This window comes from Salmo trutta, chromosome 27 (genome assembly GCF_901001165.1).
Source record: "Salmo trutta chromosome 27, fSalTru1.1, whole genome shotgun sequence".
NCBI lineage: Eukaryota > Metazoa > Chordata > Actinopteri > Salmoniformes > Salmonidae > Salmo > Salmo trutta.
In genome coordinates this window covers 27,401,003-27,423,017 of record NC_042983.1, presented here as the reverse complement: position 1 = coordinate 27,423,017, position 22,015 = coordinate 27,401,003, and the positions used below count along the sequence as shown (strand labels likewise).

General features: G+C 42.9%; 1 protein-coding gene across 5 annotated transcripts in view; it reads right to left on the bottom strand.

Annotated features, from left to right (window-relative positions):
* LOC115164789 (cAMP-specific 3',5'-cyclic phosphodiesterase 4D) overlaps positions 1-22,015 on the bottom strand; it is a 167,881-nt gene that overhangs the window by 46,646 nt on the left and 99,220 nt on the right. Inside the window, exon 1 of one of the 5 annotated variants that reach the window (XM_029717599.1) lies at positions 12,657-12,923. The exons of 3 other annotated variants lie outside the window; for them this stretch is intronic. In XM_029717599.1, the coding sequence (XP_029573459.1) occupies positions 12,657-12,775 (119 nt within the window). In that variant the 5' untranslated portion in view covers positions 12,776-12,923. Of the gene's footprint in view, positions 1-1,358; positions 2,184-12,656; positions 12,924-22,015 lie in introns of those variants that run through there. One more of the 5 variants, XM_029717601.1, reaches the window with a different exon arrangement.

The window sequence follows — 22,015 nt, the reverse complement described above, 5'->3', positions numbered from 1 at the left end:
AAATGACTGAAACGGCACACTGGTACAAAATATTACAGATATAGGCATACACGATCTCACATCAGCTGAAATCTGAGAAGAAGAGAAAGATGAGGTTGAACCCTCAGGGCAGACTACTAGAGATATCAATCTCCATGTTAATCTGATCATAATACCTGTTCTTGAAAGGCAGCCTCATTCAGCTGGAAAACTCTGCAATGGCTTTAATGATGATGGGGCTTAGTTCACACAGGCCTTCTCCCAGTCTGAGAGGCTTACGTGGATAATTAGCAGGCTGTGTGAGAACAGAGCGACCCTAAGACTAGGGTCGAGGAGGGAACCAGCATGCTGTGTGTTTGTTCAGGACTGGACTGTACTGCTCAGCCCGAAGTACCACGGAGAAACACTGTGAAAATAAACTAGTCTTCGACAGGGATCTACCCTTGCAGAGAACATGTGAGTGCAGAAGGGATGAGGGAGAAAAAAATCCATAGACAAGTGGAGACAGGAGGAAGGTGCATTCTATGGAAGAGGAGAAGTCTGGGGGCGCTGCTAAGGAGACTTCAGCCAGTGACAGAACACATTCCAGAGTACATGATGATTAACATACAGCCTATACCACCTTGTGAGAGAGTATGTAACAGCTGTTGTATGGTGTTGACATAGTGAGTTCTGATAGAAACGTAGTAACTAGAGACACCACAGCACAGAGGCAAACATCCATGCTGGATGCCTGCTCTTCCTTGCACTGTGCTGTATAGTTAACAGAGTACAACAGACAGGAAGACTAGAAAAAGACATCTCACATACAGTTACTGTAGTTAACCAAGAACTTCTCATGTTCCCCAGTCAAAACAACAAATATGAACGGACAGGCCAGAGCTTGACAGCCTGAAGAAGGAAAGGAACCAGAGAACAGTGGGAAGTATGATAAGGGTTCAGGAGAGAGGACAGAGAGGATTGAGATGACAGGCAGGAGACAGAGGCAGGGAGAGGGAGAGAGAGGACAGAGAGGATTGAGATGACAGGCAGGAGACAGAGGCAGGGAGAGGGAGAGAGAGAGAGAGAGAGGGAGAGAGAGAGAGAGAGAGAGAGAGAGAGAGAGAGAGGTGTATGTGTGTCTTTTGGAGGGGTTGGATTAAAAGTGGTTGGACCTTATGTGCAATTGACCAATAAAGTTATCTTAATCTCAAAATAAGAGGAAAAACCGCCGGTAAGAAACTAGGGGACTGGAAATGGGGCGAGTGAGAGAGGAAAGTAGCAGGACAAAGGAGAGAGAGAAAAGGGTGAGAGAGATAAAGGTTTGAGAGAGGGGAAAGAGAACACAGAAACAGAGAGAAACTGGACAGTGTGTGGCTGGAAGATGTGTGTCTGTTTACCAGATTCCTTCCATGTTCCGTAGAGAGCTGATGGAGCGAGATCGTGGCTTCATAACAATACTCATGATGTCACCTTCTCTCCCACACGTTACTGTCCTGTCCAGGCCACAGCCCCCACGGTCCTGTTCAGGTCAAACCACAGACCCCACAACTCCCTAGAAAGGAAAGTGTTCCTGTTCAAACCACGGTCCCCACAGTTCCCACGTTTTCCCCTCCTGGTCAAACAGTCCTATTGTGTTCAGATTGTGGTCAAACCACAGCAGTCACTCTTCACTTCTACAGTTATCTCAAAAAGCAGTCCTGAGATTCTTTTCAGACCGTGTTGCGACCTCTTCTTCGAACTGCAGTAATTCTGTGGATCGGTCCAACAGAGTGGTCCTGTAATGTTCCTGTTGTGGTCGTGTTGTGTTTAGGGCTTCTGTGCCCCAGCCTGGGAGCTTATGGTCCAGACAGAAACAGAGACTGGTAGATATGTCAGAGAACACAGGACTGGAGTCCCAACTAAAACTATTCACTACACAGGAATCCTCTCTCTCAGACCACAGTGTGAGTCGGATCCGCCTCCTCTATTTATCGGTCTCTCTCTCCCCCTTTCTTTCTCTTTCCCTTCCTCGGACTCCTGCTTTGCTCTCTCTCTCTCTTGCTCTGTTGTTGTTACCAACGTGTTTCAATTCTCTTCCACTTTTTTCCTTACCTCTCCTTCCTCTCCCTCTCGACAGTCTTTTCCTGGCCAGCGAGTATAAGCCTTCCTCCTCTCTTTCTTCTCCCACTTTTTTCTCTCTGTCTTCTGACTCTTCCCTCCTTCCCTGGCCACATGTGTAAGTTCTCTCTCTCTCTCTCTCTCTCTCTCTCTCTCTCTCTCTCCTTCCTGCAGCTTGAGGGGGGGTTTGTGTTGGCAGGGGTGGGGTTGTTGAGGTTGCAGTAACTCCTTCAGGGGCGGGGCTCTATCCCATAGTACAGCCGCTGTCTCAAACATCAATCACACTGCTGCCAAGGTAACCAAACACCAACACCCGTGTTGTATTATCCACAATGTGCTAGAGAAGTAGCATAGTGGCATGTGGCACAAATACACTGTGACTTCCAATGAATTACAATTGAAGTTATCCACAGTGACTAATACAGGTATAGTAAGGACAGAAAGTAGCTGAATAAAAGTCATAATATGAGCAATGTAAATTAAGTAAAATCTTCTTACATATTAAGCAACTTCAATGACTGAAAACTGCTTGCATAATAGCGGCGCGAGGGAGAGAGGGAGGGAGGGACAATGACCAACCAGGAGAGGACTAGCCCCAGACCATTCTCCAACGTGAAAATATTGTGTTACGTGAAATCATACCAACAACGTAAATTCAAGGTAACTACATACATTCTAGGAAGTCTAATCCCTCCAAATGAATATCAAGTGTAACTTGACCATCTATTGTTACTTATAAGGCTAACTTGATCATCTTCTATTTGGTGTGAGGTAATGGTAAGTACTGTTTCAACTGTAGCAAACGTCTACAATCAACATTTTTTTTATCAAACAGAGAAAGAACATGGTGAATGTGTAATCAGGGTACGCTCCGGATCTTGAGGAAGTTTTGTAAACAAACATGGAGGCTTCCACCACATGGCAGAACTTGGCCAAAGTGTCTGGCAGGGCTACTACACAAGCCCAATTACCTCATAACCTGGTCACAGACAGACAGACAGACAGACAGACAGACAGACAGACAGACAGACAGACAGACAGACAGACAGACAGACAGACAGACAGACAGACAAACAGAGAGAGAGCTCCTCATTAGGGTCTGACTGGGACAGGTAAGTGATTCTCTTTTGACGCACGTCTTAGACACAACAACAGCTCGTAATAAGACCCGGTAGTAATAATGCCCGGCTATGACAGCAACACACACGTACAAACACACACACACACTCACACACACACACACACACACACACACACACACACACACACACATACCTGCATCTCATATACCTTGGCATAATTGTGTGCCGTGACAACAGAGTGACGTCAACTAGAGGATGTTGTCTTTTGTTCTGCCAGAGAAGAGGGAGAGGGAAAGAAAGAGAGAGGGAGAGAGAGAAAGAAAGAAAGAAAGAAAGAAAAGAGAGGGAGAGAGAGAGAGAAACTGGCCCACTCAAGGCTTTCTATGAGGGATAATACATTGGTAATTTGCTTCATGTGCTGCTTCTTTTCTTTTATGTTGTGTGAGAGAAAAGAGACAGGACTGGGGCCACCATGGGCCGCACGTCACACTCTCTCACACTGTCTCACACTCTCAAACACACTCTCGAACACACACACACTCACACAATGAGCTGTAAATCGACATAATCAATGCTGACCTCAGGTAATGAGGTAATAATGTATGTAGCGTATGTAGTGTACCCACACACATCAGCTAACGAATAGGCCTATTCACCCAACAACAGGATGAAACAGGATGTCATTTGATTGGGGGAAATCTTAACAAAGTATATTGATAATGAACTTGCCTTATTCCTTCTTCCGGTCACTTTTGTGGACCCTGAGCCTTGTTACCCTCTGACCTTCTGACTCCACATAAAGTCTAACATACAGCATTTGTTTTAGGTCAGACATGAAGAGAAACAGCTATTCTACATACATCAAATCAATTTGATGACAAACCAATGAGCTTCTTTAACAGCAGAGGTACAGTAATGTGACTGATTTCATGCTGGTGCATCCTGAGGCTGTCCATGGTATACACATCACGTGACTCGTTGGCAGTGAATGAAGTGGAGTTCAGGCACAACCCACTGGTTCATGTTTAAGCATAAGTCACACCCTGAGTTTATTCTTACCCAGGGCCATAGTTACAGGCTAAAGGCAATATCATTTTTATTTTAAACTGTGGTAATTTCACAGGTCCACAGTGACATACTGTCATTGTTGCATACAACCCAACAAGAAAGGGTTAACAACTTAAACACAAGATAGGATAACAAAGCGCGTCAAACTAAGAAGTACAGCAGTTACATTCAGTTACATGTAAAGGTATATTACAAGTTCAGCACACAGGTCATTTGAATCATTATTGCCATCTAGTGCTGAAATAGGCATACTGTATATGCTAGGGCAGTGCATTGTGTCCCCCTAGTGGTCATGAAAGTTAACCTGAAGTAGGCCTAGCAATAAGGCAAGAATAGACCAAGCTAAGAATCGGAATATTCCAAAGTTACTTGGTTGAATTGATTTTGTTAAATAGGCCTTCGTAAAATGAGTTCATGATGCATATGACCTATCATCTATGCATAGTCACTTTAATAACTCTACCTACATGTACATATTACCTCAATTACCTCGACAAACTGGTGCCCCCGCACATTGACTCTGTACCGGTACCCCCTGTAAATAGTCTGGCTATTGTTATTTTACTGCTGCTCTTTAATTACTTGTTCCTTTTATTTCTTGTTCCTATTCGTATTTTTTAAACAGCATTGTTGGTTAGGGGTTTGTAACAGTATTTTTTATTGGAGTTTCACAATTTTCACCCATATTAAGAGATACAACAACAAAGACAAGGCAAAAAAAAAACAGCACTCGCTTACACATATCCGTATGTATGCACGCACGTACACACACACCCACCGTTTCCCTCTCCCCGCTTCTCTCACCCCATCCCCCTCATTGCATCCCTCAATACATACATTTTAAACAAACATAAACAGAAAAAAAATAACAATAAAGACATAATAAATAAATAAAATAAAATGCTCAGTTTAAACCAAGAAGTTGGGTTCCCCACATGGACCGTACAGTGTAATTCTGGAATACATAGATCACCATTCTAAGAGAATCCTTGCAGCATAATAGCTGATACTTCAGGTTCTAGGTAATTTAGGTAAGGTTCCCATACTTTGTAGAACTGATCTGTCTTAGAGTGCAATGTACATGTCAGATATTCCAGCGGCACCCATTCAAATAGTATCTTATGCCAATCTTTAATAGAGGGAACCTTTTCACTAATCCATTGTAAAAGTATGTTTTTCCTCGCTGCGAAGGTGAGGATGTTGTAAAGCCTCCTCTTACCCACCGAAGTTACATGCCTACTAGGGAGACCTAACAGTAGAGAAACTGGGTCCAATTCTAGATCGACCCCTAGGATCTTTTCAATCTCTTGCCGAACACCAGACCAATATCTTTGTATTTTGGGACATGACCATAAACAATGTGTTAGGGTGCCTGTATCAGTTTTACATTTGAGACACTGAGGAGAGGAGGAAGCGGGGCTAAATGCATGTCTGCGATTTGGGGATATATGCAATCTGTGTATTATTCTTAATTGAATTGCTCTAGTACGATTACATATAGATATTGTTTTTGCATATTTCCAAATGTCCTCCCACATCTCTTCGTCAATGGTAACAGACAGTTCTTTCTCCCACACTTGTTTCACCCTCTGTGTGTCGACAGCGGAAAAGGACCTTAAAGCATCATAAAACAGACTTACAGACATTTTCCTTTGTGGGGAAAAAAGCATTCTTTCAATGACGGACATATCAGGGTTACCAATTAAGGTGGTGCTCTTCAGAATATAGTGTCTTACTTGTAGGAAACGGAAAAAGTCCTGCTTTGGGAGTTGATATTTCTCGACCATCTGCTCAAATGACAATAAAATCTTACCCGCAAATAAGTCATTTAGCCTGCGTATGCCCTTATTAAGCCAAACGTTAAAGCCAGCATCCAGCAATCCTGGGACAAAATCTGGGTTGTTAAGAATTGGGGTAAGAGCAGAGGTTAGTTTGGACCTTCCCAGGAAACGTTGAACTGACCTCCATACTTTGAGTGTGTTAAGGGTAATGGGGTTGTTACAGCGATCTTTTACAGACTTGAAACTTGAGAAAAACAAAAGGTCCTGTAAAGGGTATTTTGAAAGAGAAGTCTCAATGTCTAACCAAATAGAGGAGTCATCGTTTGTGATCCAGTCTGAGATATAACATAGGTGGGCACACCACTGATAGAGCCTGATATTGGGTAGATCCAAGCCACCCATAGAATTTGGCAGCTGTAATATTGCCATCTTAAGTCTTGGCTTGCGTTTACTCCATATAAAGGAACTTAGCCATCCATTTACATCCTTTATTACCTTATTGGAGAGTAATACTGGGATCATTTGGATTGGGTAAAGTAGCCTAGGTAAAATGTTCATTTTCAAGAGGGATATTCTACCCAACCATGAAATCGGAAGAGAGTTCCAGCGCTCCAGATCCTGTCTTATTGTGTCAAACAAGGGAACAAAATTGGCTTTGTACATTTGTTGGAATTTAGGAGTTACAAATATACCCAGATACGTAAAACCTGAGGGAGACCATTTAAAAGGGAAGGGGGGAGAAGTGTTAGGTACAGAGTGAAGGTTACCAAGTGGCATAGCCTCTGATTTAGTTAGGTTAATCTTGTAGCCTGAGAATTCGCTCAATAGTGTTAATCAGAGATGTGATTGAAGTCTCGGGATTAGAAATAAATATCAGGACATCATCAGCATACAAGCTTATTTTATGGTGAACATCACCAATGAGCAGCCCCTGTATAGCAGGCGTTACCCTGATGGCCTCGGCCAGTGGTTCCATAACAAGTGCAAATAGGAGGGGGGACAGAGGACAGCCCTGTCTGGTACCTCTGTGTATAGAGAAGCTATTTGACCGTAGTCCATTAGTAAGGACAGCAGCCTGAGGATCATCATATAAAACTTTCACCCATTTTATAAAGTTGTCCGGTTAGGGGTTTGTAAGTAAGCATTTCACGGTAAGGTCTACACCTGTTGTATTCGGCGCATGTGACTAATACCATTTGATTTGATTTGAACGTGTTATAAATAGGTTGAAGTGAGGCTACAGAGGAGAGACGGTCAGCCCACTCAATCCACAGGTCAAGCTCCACCCACATCTATATGTCTAGAATAACACTCTGACCTTTACCTCATTACTTGGTTATGGCACCAAGACTCACACCACATTACACACACGCACACATGCACGCACGTCATTCACACACGCACACACACATGCTTACGTACGCGCAGACACACACACACAAATACAGAAATAACCTGCTTTGATAATCATAAAGCACACATCTGATTACTATGATTACTTGGAGAGACAGACAGACCCTGCAGAATTAGCACTAATGGGAGGAAAGTGCCTTGGCTATGAGCGTTAGAGCAACCAATAAGCTGAATAATCAACTGAATGGAGGCGTCTCCCAGAACATGGAGTAAAGTGCAGGATTTGATGGAGCTCTCCCATTCCCTTATTTGTCACCTTTCACTCTTCTAATAGCACCAATCTCTCTATCTAACAGTAAACATGTTGCTGCATCCACACACACACACACACACACACACACTTCAACGTCTACTGCAGATATTGACCAACACCTGTGCAACATTGGATCTATACAGACCAAACACCAGAACTAATCCCTTATAAAAACCAAAGCCACAGATGCAGGATCTTAATTTGACCTACAGTATATTGTCACAACAAAATAATCCTACGGCAACAGGATTTGAAAGTTTTGTCCATAATGTTGCTTGATCAGTGGTTAGGCTATTAACTGGCCAAAAGTAGGCTACAGTGCCTTCAGAAAGTTTTCACACCTCTTGACGTTTTCAAAATGTTGTTGTGTTACAGCCTGCATTTAAAATACCTCATAATGTCAAAGTGGAATTATGTTTTGAGAAATGTTTACAAATTAGTTAAAAATTAAAAGCTGAAATGTCTTGAGTCAGTAAGTATTCAACCCTTTTCTTATGGCAAGCCTACATAAGTTCAGGAATATAATTGTGCTTAATAAGCCACATCATTTATTGCATGGACTCACTCTGTGTGCAATAATAGTGTTCAACATGCTTTTTCAATTACTACCACATCTCTGTACCCCACATATACAATTATCTGTACAGTCCCTCAGTCGAGCAGTAAATTTCAAGCACAGAATCAACCAAAAAGACCAGAGAGGTTTTCCAAAGGTTCTCAAAGGGGAAAAAAAGAAAAGATTTTTAAAAAAAGAAAGCAGATATTGAATATCCCTCTGAGCATGGTGCAGTTATTAATTACACTTTGGATGGTGTACCAATACACAGTCCCTACAAAGATACAGGTGCCCTTCCTAACTCAGTTGCCGGTGAAGAAGGAAACCACTCAGGGATTTCACCATGAACCCAACGGTGACTTTAAAACAGTTGCAGTTTAGTGGCTGTGATGGGAGAAAACTGAGGATGGATCAACAACATTGGAGTTACTCCACAATACTAACATAAATGACAGAGTGAAATAAATAAATCATTTACAGAATAAAAATATTCCAAAACGTGCATCCTGTTTGCAATAAGGCACTAAAGTAATAATGCAAAAAATGTGGCAAAGAAATGAACTTTTTGTCCTGAATACAAAGTGTTATGTTTGGGGCAAATCCAACATAACACGTCAGTCAGTAAGCACCACCCTTCATATTTTCAAGCATGGTGATGGCTGTTATGTGTATGCTTGTCTTCGGCAAGGTCTAGAGAGTTTTTAAGGATAAAAATGAAGGGAATAGAGCTAACTATAGGCAAAATCCTAAAGAAAACTTAGTTCAGTCTGCTAACCAACAGACACTGAGAGAAAAATGCACCTTTCAGCAGGACAATAACCTAAAACACAATGCCAAATCTCTTACTGGAGTTGCTTACCAAGACGACATTGAATGTTGTTGGCAAAGTTACAGTTTTGACTTAAATCGCCTTGAAAATCTATGGCAAGACTTGAAAATGTCTGTCTAGCAATGATCAACAACCACTTTTTTTAAGAACAATGGGCAAATTTTGCACAATCCTGGTGTGGAAAGCTCTTAGAGACTTACACAGAAAGACACCAAAGGTGATTCTAACATGTATTGACTCGGGGGGTTCAATACTTATCTTATCAAGATATATAAATGCTTTATTTTCCATGTATATATATATATATATATATATGTATATAATATATATATATATATATATATATATATATATATATATATATATATATATATATATATATATATATACACAGTGAGATCTTGCATGGAGCCCAAGGCCGAGGGACATTGACAGTTCTTTTGTGTTTCTTCCATTTGCGAATAATCGCACCAACTGATGTCACCTTCTCACCAAGCTGCTTGGCGATGGTCTTGTAGCCCATTCCAGCCTTGTGAAGGTCTACAATCTTGTCCCTGACATCCTTGGAGAGCTCTTTGGTCTTGGCCATGGTGGAGAGTTTGGAATCTGATAAATTGATTGCTTCTGTGGACAGGTGTCTATTATACAGGTAACAAGCTGAGATTAGGAGCACTCCCTTTAAGAGTGTGCTCCTAATCTCAGCTCGTTACCTGTATAAAAGACACTTGGGAGCCAGAAATCTTTCTGATTGAGAGGGGGTCAAATACTTATATCCCTCATTAAAATGCAAATCAATTTATTACATTTTTTACATGCATTTTTCTGGATTTTTTTGTTGTTATTCTGTCTCTCACCATTCAAATAAACCTACCATTAAAATTATAGACTGATCAATTCTTTGTCAGTGGGAAAACATACAAAATCAGCAGGGGATCAAATACTTTTTTCCCTCACTGTATAGTACCAGTCAAAGGTTTGGACACACCTACTAATTAAAGTGTTTTATTTATTTGTACTATTTTCTACATTGTAGAATAATAGTGAAGACATCACAACTATGAAACACATATGGAATCATGTAGTAACCAAAAATGTATTTTAGATTTTAGATTCTTCAAAGTAGCCACCCTTTGCCTTGATGACAGCTTTGCACTCTTTTGGCATTCTCTCAATCTGCTTCATGAGGAATGCTTTTCCAACATAGGTTGAGCACTTGTTGGCTACTTTTTCTTCACTCTGTGGTCCAACTCATTCCAAACCATCTCAATTGGATTGAAGTCAGGTGATTGTGGAGGCCAGGTCATCTGATGCAGCACCATCACTCTCCTTCTTGGTCAAATAGCCCTTACACAGCCTGGAGGTGTGTTTTGGGTCATTGTCCTGTTGAAAAACAAATGATAGTCCCACTAAGCGCAAACCAGATGGGATGGCGTATCATTTCAGAATGCTGTGGTAGCCATGCTGGTTAAGTGTGCCTTGAATTCTAAATAAACCACAGACAGTGTCACCAGCAAAGCACCCCCACACCATCACACTTCCTCCTCCACGCTTCATGGTTGGAACCACACATGCAAAAATCATCTGTTCACCTACTCTGCGTCTCACAAAGCCAAAACCAAAAATCTCAAATTTGGAATCATCATACCAAAGGACAGATTTCCACCAGTCTAATGACCATGTTTCTTGGTCCAAACAAGTCTCTTCTTCTTATTGGTGTCCTTTAGAAGTGGTTTATTTTCAGCAATTCGACCATGAAGGCCTGATTCACACAGTCTCCTCTGAACAGTTGATGTTGAGATGTGTCTGTTTTTTATTTGAACCTTTATTTAACTAGGCAAGTCAGTAAAGAACAAATTCTTATTTACAATGACGGCCTAGGAACAGTGGGTTAACTGCCTTGTTCAGCGGCAGAACAACAGATTTTTACCTTGTCAGCTGGGATTCGATTTAGCAACTTTTCGGTTACTGGCCCAATGCTCTAACCACTAGGCTATCTGCTGCCCCTGTTACTTGAACTCTGTGAAGCATTTATTTGGGCTGCAATTTCTGAGGCTGGTAACTCTAATGAACGTATCCTCTGCAGCAGAAGTAACTCTGGGTCTTCCTTTCCTGTGGTGGTCCTCATGAGAGCTGGTTTCATCATAGCGCTTGATGGTTTTGGCGACTGCACTTGAAGAAACTTTCAAAGTTCTTGACATTTTGCGGATTGACTGACCTTCATGTCTTAAAGTAATGATGGACTGTCGTTTCTCTTTACTTATTTGAGATGTTCTTGCCATAATATGTTTTTTTACCAAATAGGGCTATCTTCTGTATACCACCCCTACTTTGTCACGACACAACTGATTTGCTCAAACGCATTAAGGAAAGAAATTCCACAAATTAACTTTTAAGAAGGCACACTTGTTAATTGAAATGCATTCCAGGTGACTGGATGAAGCTGGTTGAGAGAATGCCAAGAGTGTGCAAAGCTGTCAACAAGGCAAAGGGTGGCTACTTTGAAGAATCTAAAATATATTTAGATTTGTTTAACACTTCTTTGGTTACTACATGATTCCATATGTGTTATTTCATAGTTTTGATGTCTTCACTATAATTCTACAATGTAGAAAATAGTAAAAATAAAGAATAACCCTTGAATGAGTAGGTGTGTCCAAACTTTTGACTGGTACTGTATATACATATATGTTTTATTTTTACTTTGACATTGGAGTATTTTGTGTAGATCGTTGACAATTAAAAAATAATTAAATCCATTTAAATCCCACTTTGTAACACAACAACATTTTGGTAAAGTCAAGTGGTGTGAATACTTTCTGAAGCCACTGTACAAGAAATGTGCATATAACTGCGTTAGTGTGGGTTTTCAGTGAATGTATGTAAATCACAAAGCTCATTTGCATTAACATTTCCTGCGGTGCAGAAAAATTCTCAGCAATAAAATAGTGATCAAAATAGCCCAGCGGCTGAGAAACGGAGCAACGACATTTTACATAACACTGTGGCGCACTTCAATGTGAACGCTGATCTGTTCGTTAGGGTTGCCCCGGTGGAGCTATTTACCACCAGTAGGCCAGGTAGGGCTTAGATAAGTGAGCAAACATACACACGGGCACACACACACCCCCATAAACACACACACACACACACACACACACACACACACACACACACACACACACACACACACACACACACACACAAGAGCATTCACACACACAAAATGAGGAAGGGCTTTAAATAACTATTATTGATCAATCCAGTTGGCTAATAGAGCTCTATGACAGGTTCAACTTCCCCTGTCTGCTCCTCTTCCACTGACGATCTCTGACACACAAGGAATATCTGCCTGTTTACTGACGAAACAGAAAGCTTTGTGAGAGGGAGCAGTTGAAAAATAACTATGACAGTCCAAGAATCACAGCAACAATCCCATTCTAGTCCATCTCAAGACAGTTTTCTCAGGGACAAAACTGCACCCCTTCTAGAGTGCGCCACTGGACATCTAGCCTTGGAATAATAACTAAACAGAAACATGACATATCGGTCGATTAATAATAAATGCAGAGTCACAATAGCCTACCCTCCCTCCCCTATCCCCAGTGCCCACAGTTACCCTCTCCTCCTGGCTTTGATGTCGATGGGCTTGTTGGTGGAGTATGGAGAGCCACTGGAGCAGGCATGGCGGTAGCGTGCTATCCTCTCAAGAGACTCGGAGTTCGCTGGCAGACTCATCTTACTGCACCTCCACACTCAAAGCTGAGACAAACACTCACACACATACGTGCAAGGGAACAGTCCCTTACAGCAGACACACACACACGGTAGAGTCACACACACACACTCACTCACACACACACGCGCACAAGCGCCAGGCAGGACACTCCTCCTACAGAGCTCCACTGGACATCTACCCTCTACGAGATGAGAGAGAGGAAGGAGAGGTGGAGGGAGAAGCATGAGATAAGGTGAGAGATAGAGAGAGAGAGGAAGGAGAGGTGGAGGGAGAAGCATGAGATAAGGTGAGAGAGAGAGAGAGAGAGAGAGAGAGAGAGAGAGAGAGAGAGAGAGAGAGAGAGACTGAATGATTGTGCAGAGGGGCGGGTACACAGCTACTGGCTGATACTTTATATGTCAGTTACTTTAGACAGCAGTGCTATTACGGTCTGTCTCTAAGTCTAAGTCTCTAAGAGAGACACTATTAGTGTCTGTCTCTAAGTCCTGTGTCTCTAATCTGAAACAGCTAAGAAGATAATACTCACTCACTCACTCACTCAATTAATCACTCACTCACTCACTCACTCACTCACTCACTCACTCACTCACTCACTCACTCACTCACTCACTCACTCACTGAGGGGATTCGATAAATGCCCTGGGCCTGCCCCGGGTGAACCTGGTTAGTATTGATTGCATTCGTTTTGGGACCTTGCTGACAACATCACTGAGTAGCAATATTGGGGAAGCTACTCTGAACATATAGTTCACCAAGCTACCAATTACTTCACACTGGAAGAAGTTAAGCTACACTAAAATATAGTTTTCTAAAGTTATTTTGAAAAAGTAGTTCACTACATCCAAACTACTTCGTGAAGAATTATCATATCTAAATCTGAAACGTCATAGACTACAAATTGCAAGAACAGTTTACTCAGGAGTCAGATGTTAACATAACGTGTAATTTAGCCTATTAAACACAAAAACAATGTATCCAATGAGAAAGAGGCAGGTTTGATGACTAAAATTAAAGGGAATTCTTGCCTACTCCACTCATATTTTCTTTTCTTTTTGAAAAGAAAAGTAGTGTGTCGTTCCAGTAGTTAGCTACATCGCTACATGGCAAACAAGTAATTACAGTTGAAGTCGGAAGTTTACACACACTTAGGTAAGTGTTATTAAAACTTGTTTTTCAACCACTCCACAAATTTCTTGTTAACAAACTATAGTTTTGCCAAGTCGGTTAGGACATCTACTTTGTGCATGACACAAGTAATTTTTCCAACAATTGTTTACAGACAGATTATTTCACTTATAACTCACTGTATCACAATTCCAGTGGGTCAGAAGGTTACATACACTAAGTTGACTGTGATTTTAAACTGCTTGGAACATTCCAGAAAATGGTGTCAAGGCTTTAGAAGCTTCTGATAGGCTAATTGACATCATTTGAGTCAATTGGATGTGTACCTGTGGATGTATTTCAAGGCCTTCCTTCAAACTCAGTGCCTCTTTGCTTGACATCATGGGAAAATCAAAAGAAATCAGCCAAGACCTCAGAAGAAAAATTGTAGACCTCCACAAGTCTGGTTCATCCTTGGGAGCAATTTCCAAACGCCTGAAGGTACCACGTTCATCTGTACAAACAATAGTACGCAAGTATAAACACCATGGGACCACGCAGCCATCATACCGCTGAGGAAGGAGACGCGTTCTGTCTCATAGAGATGAACGTACTTTGGTGCGAAAAGTGCAAATCAATTCCAGAACAACAGCAGAGAACCTTGTGAAGATGCTGGAGGAAATAGGTAGAAAAGTATCTATATCCACAGTAAAACGAGTCCTATATCTACATGACCTGAAAGGCCGCTCAGCAAGGAAGAAGACACTGCTCCAAAACCACTATAAAAAAGCCAGACTACGGTTTGCAACTGCACATGGGGACAAAGTTCGTACTTTCTGGAGAAATGTCTTCTGGTCTGATGAAACAAAAATGGAACTGTTTGGCCATAATGACCATCGTTATGTTTGGAGGAAAAAGGGGGAGGCTTGCAAGCTGAAGAACACCATCCCAACCGTGAAGCACGGTGGTGGCAGCATCATGTTGTCGCGGTGCTTTGCTGCAGGAGGGACTGGTGCACTTCACAAAATAGATGGCATCATGAGGAAGGACAATTATGTGGATATATTAAAGCAGCATCTCAAGACATCAGTCAGGAAGTTAAAGCTTGGTCGCAAATGGGTCTTCCAAATGGACAATGACCCCAAGCATACTTCCAAAGTTGTGGCAAAATGGCTTAAGGACAACAAAGGCAAGGTATTGGAATGGCCATCACAAGCCCTGACCTTAATCCCATTGAAAATTTGTGGGCAGAACTGGAAAAGCGTGTACGAGCAAGGAGGCCTACAAACCTGACTCAACTACACCAGCTCTGTCAGGAGGAATGGGCCAAGACTCACCAAACTTATTGTGGGAAGCTTGTGGAAGGCTACCTGAAACGTTTGACCCAAGTTAAACAATTTAAAGGCAATGCTACAAAATACTAATTGAGTGTATGTAAACTTCTGACCCACTGGGAATGTGATGAAATAAATAAAAGCCGAAATAAATCATTCTCTCTACTATTATTCTGACATTTCACATTCTTAATATAAAGTGGTGACCCTAACTGACCTAAGACAGGGTATTTTTACTCTGATTAAATGTCAGGAATTGTGAAAAACTCAGTTTAAATGTATTTGGCTAAGGTGTATGTAAACTTCTGACTTCAACTGTAACTACTGAAAACACTACCAAGATTTTTTATTTTATTTTATTTAACCCAAATAAGTTGACTTAGAACACGTTCTCATTTACAGCAATGACCTGGGGAATAGTTACAGGGGAGAGGAGGGGGGGATGAATGAGCCAATTGTAAGCTGGGGATGATTAGGTGACCGTGATGGTACGAGGGCCAGATTGGGAATTTAGTTCAACTACCACCAAGCTACTGCAAAATGTGGTTAAATTACAATTAAATTCTCTACTCCCCAACACTGCAGAGGGGCGCTGATTACTGTTCCATTTGAGAAGGGCGCTCCTCCCTCACCGCTTTTGCGTGTTCACGTCATGGGCCATACTCCGGTGCACTTAATCGAACTCGCTCGCTCACTCACCCACTCACTCACTCAGTGCTGTGATAGCCTACCCAGAAGAGCTGTGATACCCATCTTCCAAAGCTAGGGGGCAGCGGTGCCCCATACAGGAGCTTGGAATTTCAGGCTGATGTACTGGTTGAGAGGGCATGAAGCTAAATTCAATTGGATTGCACTTACTGTAATTCACCATTATATTGTTATTGCAAGTCTTATCAAAAACACCACCAGCATCACGACAAGAAACATAACACCGCCTATCATTTTAGCTAATTGCTCAAATGTTTGACAAGTTGACAAAACATCCTTTTTCAGTTAGACTACCTTTCCACTACAAATCCTTCCCATAATCTCAATCAATAGCTAGGAGAACTTGACGTTTGTTATGGCTGCAAGCAATGGCAATATTTTACCATATGAAGGTGAATTGTTGCCAGGCTAATTTGGGTTTGTAATGAGCATGCTATCAATGGCCAACAGTGGGCAGTCTCTTCTAAGAAGGACAGTCATGGCTGAACACCACACGTACTCAGACACACACCTGCGTTCGTCTGTCATGGCTTCACAGAGCTAGCAGGTGACAACTGCTCCTTGGTGGCTATCCATGACTTTAAAGGCACAGATACAATGACAGATGCAACACTGCACATGTGTAAACACATCCAGACACACCCCGACATGGACACAGCACACACACCTGGCTGCAGCATTGTGAGATGAGCACCCAGGAATGGTGTTAGGCTGTTGTCACAAGGTCTCCCTGAGGCACACGGCCAATTAACCTGCTATCAGAGAAATGGTCCTGTGTGGCACAGTTGGTAGAGCATGGCACTTGCAACACCAATATTGTGGGTTTGACTCCTGCTTGGCCCACCCAATGCGGAAATGTATGCGTGCCTTACTGTAAGTCTCTTTAGATAAAAGTGTCTGCTAATATTAGAGAGAGAGACAGTGGACAGCTAATTGGACATGCTGTCATTGTGATTGGCTTATGAGGCACAGAGCGCTACAGATCTACTCGTCAGTGTAGGGTCACAGACCTCGTTAGGAGCTTAGAAACAACCCACTGTCACCTGCGAAGGAGCAACGGAGAGAGAGAGTGAAGGAAAGAAGGGGAGCGAGTGAGTTAAAATGGAAGAGGGAGACCAAGAGGGCGAGATAAGAAGAGGGAGGGTGCAAGTTCCCCTCATTAGGGGGTGAATGGTACTTTATGTCACAGGGGCCTCCTCAATGACTCATTCACACTTCCTGTGTCCCTACGCCCCTCGCTAGGCACCACCAGGAACCCAACCAACAGGGCTTTATACTGACAAAGCAGGCTCAAATAAAGACCAGGAGAGAGAGAGAGAGAGAGAGAGAGAGAGAGAGAGAGAGAGAGAGAGAGAGAGAGAGAGAGAGAGAGAGAGAGAGAGAGACTAAAGTACTGGACTACAAATCCGGTGACCAGGTTCTTTCAGGTCCTCTTTATCTTTAAGTTCTCCTCCCAGATTCATGTTTGTAAACTGGTTTCCATGGTTGCAGAACGACATAATTCAGAAGGGCATATAGGTCCTGATAACCAATCAGGCCTCAGTTGCTAGGAGACCGCCGTAGGTTAAATAATCACAAATTTTATGGGAAAATGAATGGGTACCGCCACCGGACTTGTCAACGAGCATTAATGTGGAGAAAGCTACAGAAGATGATAGGCCATATAAAAAATGTACAAGATCAGAATGAATGAGAATGGAATATACCTATCCATGTAGGCCTCATGGAACAATTCATAACATTCAATAAGTCTATATCTACAAGACATGATGATTGATATAAATCTATTGATATAATCTGATATAAATCGACAAAATCACTATTTTCTGAAGATGTACCTTAAGTTAAACAAGTCTCATGAAGAGAACAATGTGTGAAAAGCACCATCACTTGAAGGGTCACAACAGTTGTGGACTGTTCATGACTATTCTACCTGCCATTAAGTTGGAGGTCTCAGTGAGGAGCTGGCTCACAAAGCAGAGATTCTCACAAGTCAACAAGTTTCCCCACACTTCAGATAATGGGACAAGCGTAACACACCAGGGGATAAGGCTCCTTGTGTGCGAGTGTGTGTGTGTGTGTGTGTATGTGTGTGTGTGTGTGTGTGTGTGTGTGTGTGTGTGTGTGTGTGTGTCATTGATCATGCCTGAATGCATGACTTTGCATGGGGGACACTATTGGACTGATTTGAGCCCAGGTGTTCTCTATGCTCTGTGTTCACACAGACCTGAAGATCCCAACAGGGATGTTGTGTGTAGAGAACTGACCTTTTCTCCATGTTACATCACTTTAAAAAGCTTTATTTTCTGTGGCACTGGGATTTGATGACCGGTAGGCTACCACTACCACTGCTGCTTTTCTCTTCTCCCGCTGGTACCTTATTGATCCCTTTATGTCACTGATTTCTCAGAGTGTAGGCTGCCCACTGAACACACCTTGTTGTACCTCAGAGTGTAGGCTGCCCACTGAACACACCTTGTTGTACCTCAGAGTGTAGGCTGCCCACTGAACACACCTTGTTGTACCTCAGAGAGTAGGCTGCCCACTGAACACACCTTGTTGTACCTCAGAGTGTAGGCTGCCCACTGAACACACCTTGTTGTACCTCAGAGTGTAGGCTGCCCACTGAACACAACTTGCTGTACCTCAGAGTGTAGGCTGCCCACTGAACACACCTTGCTGTACCTCAGAGTGTAGGCTGCCCACTGAACACACCTTGTTGTACCTCAGAGTGTAGGCTGCCCACTGAACACACCTTGCTGTACCTCAGAGTGTAGGCTGCCCACTGAACACACCTTGTTGTACCTCTGAGAGTAGGCTGCCCACTGAACACACCTTGCTGTACCTCAGAGTGTAGGCTGCCCACTGAACACACCTTGTTGTACCTCAGAGAGTAGGCTGCCCACTGAACACACCTTGTTGTACCTCAGAGTGTAGGCTGCCCACTGAACACACCTTGTTGTACCTCAGAGAGTAGGCTGCCCACTGAACACACCTTGTTGTACCTCAGAGTGTAGGCTGCCCACTGAACACACCTTGTTGTACCTCAGAGTGTAGGCTGCCCACTGAACACACCTTGCTGTACCTCAGAGTGTAGGCTGCCCACTGAACACACCTTGTTGTACCTCAGAGAGTAGGCTGCCCACTGAACACACCTTGTTGTACCTCAGAGAGTAGGCTGCCCACTGAACACACCTTGTTGTACCTCAGAGTGTAGGCTGCCCACTGAACACACCTTGTTGTACCTCAGAGTGTAGGCTGCCCACTGAACACACCTTGCTGTACCTCAGAGTGTAGGCTGCCCACTGAACACACCTTGTTGTTTTCTAAATTATTTTAAGGACAGTATGTAAACTAGCTTTACCTCAACTTGCAAAGTATGGAGGCTAACAGCTCCATACCATGCAGGTAGCCTAGTGGTTAGAGCATTGGACCAGTAACTGAAAGGTTGCTAGATCGAATCCCTAAGCTGACAAGGTACAAATCTGTTGTTCTGTCCCTGAACAAGGCAGTTTAACCCACTGTTCCTAGGCTGTCAATGTAAATAAGAATTTGTTCTTAACTGACTTGCCTAGTTAAATTAAAGTATTATATTTTTTTTTTAAACCAGTGGATGGCATGGAGGCTAACAGCTTCACTAACCAGTGCATGGTATGGAGGCTAACAGCTTCACTAACCAGTGCATGGTATGGTGGCTAACAGCTTTACTAACCAGTGCATGGCATGGAGGCTAACAGCTTCACTAACCAGTGCATGGCATGGAGGCTAACAGCTTTACTAACCAGTGCATGGCATGGAGGCTAACAGCTTTACTAACCAGTGCATGGCATGGAGGCTAACAGCTTCACTAACCAGTGCATGGCATGGAGGCTAACAGCTTCACTAACCAGTGCATGGCATGGAGGCTAACAGCTTCACTAACCAGTGCATGGCATGGAGGCTAACAGCTTCATTAATCAGTGCATGGCATGGAGGCTAACAGCTTCACTAACCAGTGCATGGCATGGAGGCTAACAGCTTCACTAACCAGTGCATGGTATGGTGGCTAACAGCTTCATTAACCAGTGCATGGCATGGAGGCTAACAGCTTCACTAACCAGTGCATGGCATGGAGGCTAACAGCTTCACTAACCAGTGCATGGCATGGAGGCTAACAGCTTCACTAACCAGTGCATGGCATGGAGGCTAACAGCTTCACTAACCAGTGCATGGCATGGAGGCTAACAGCTTCACTAACCAGTGCATGGCATGGAGGCTAACAGCTTCACTAACCAGTGCATGGCATGGAGGCTAACAGCTTCACTAACCAGTGCATGGCATGGAGGCTAACAGCTTTACTAACCAGTGCATGGCATGGAGGCTAACAGCTTCAATAACCAGTGCATGGCATGGAGGCTAACAGCTTCACTAACCAGTGCATGGCATGGAGGCTAACAGCTTCATTAACCAGCGCATGGCATGGAGGCTAACAGCTTCACTAACCAGTGCATGGCATGGAGGCTAACAGCTTCATTAACCAGTGCATGGCATGGAGGCTAACAGCTTTACTAACCAGTGCATGGATTGGAGGCTAACAGCTTCACTAACCAGTGCATGGCATGGAGGCTAACAGTTTCACTAACCAGTGCATGGCATGGAGGCTAACAGCTTCACTAACCAGTGCATGGCATGGAGGCTAACAGCTTCACTAGCCAGTGCATGGTATGGAGGCTAACAGCTTTACTAACCAGTGCATGGATTGGAGGCTAACAGCTTCATTAACCAGTGCATGGCATGGAGGCTAACAGCCTCACGATATCATTGTCCCTCTGGTCTTTGTGTCTCTGGCTGAAGCACATGGACCACCAGTAAGCTGTTTACAGGTCAACTCCAATATCAACTCAACACCATTCTGACATATCACAGCTAATGGCATAGAAAGTCTCAAGATGGATGACACAACAGTAATGACAGACTAATGACAGACCTGCTAAATAGCATGAATAATCAAATCATCAATCATTCAATCAAACTCTGACATGCTCTTTTTTTCTCATCTCTGGGAAAACACACACAAACACACACACATACACACACACACGCTTATGCTAATAGGTTTAGTCTGGCTCGCATCCCAGTGATGTCAGAGTAATCCCTCTTTAAAACCTTGATGACATCATCATGACGTGGTGTCTGTGTGTGTTTGGGAGGTAGGAGAGTGAGTGAGGACATATAGGCGCAAACAAAGTATGTGTGTGTGTGCGCAGGCGTGTGCATGTGTGTGTGAGGGTGTGCCACCGATCAAGGATTCCCGGAGATCCCGAAGGAATCTGGAGATTAGCCAGGTTAAGCCGTTCTCCAAACAGAACATGGGTCACCAAGACGACCATAATAATACAATGACACCATGGTGATAATCATTTTATTTTTTAAATGTTTTTTATTGAACCTTTTTTTAACTAGGCAAGTCAGTTAAGAACAAATTCTTATTTACAATGACGGCCTACTCATAGTCCATCATTAACGCTGTCTTTGTCATAAACACACCAACATCGTCATCATCCTCAGAGCTCCTATTTTCATCAGTAGTTGAGCACCTTATAATAGACGTTGTGATGTCACACCCATGTTCTAATTCCTAATTCTGTGTCACACACCCATATGCTTATGGATTGGCCAGAAGGCACAGGTACAACAAAACATGTCTGTGTCCCAAATGGCACCGTATTCCCTATATAGTGCACAATATTTGACCATGGGCCCTTGTCCTATCCTTTAGACAACCGTGCCATTGAGTCTATTTTCTGAGTTTGACCACTAGTTATCGGGTTCTGTAAGTTCCTTGCATTTTCCAGCAGGATCCTATCTTCACCCCTGGAATTATTTGGTACAGACAAATGTAAGCACTAAGCTCCTTCATTTGGATTCCAACAAGTTCCTTATATTCCCTGTGCCCTTGTGGGTTCCCACTCCTGGATTATCAAAATGGTATTAGCCCTCTAGTGCTGTAATATGGGAATATCTGGTCTAGAATATATTGTGTTCATGAGGGGAACTCCCCACATGCAAAGTAAGCTACTCTGTCCCTTGTTGTCATCATACTAACCAGAATCA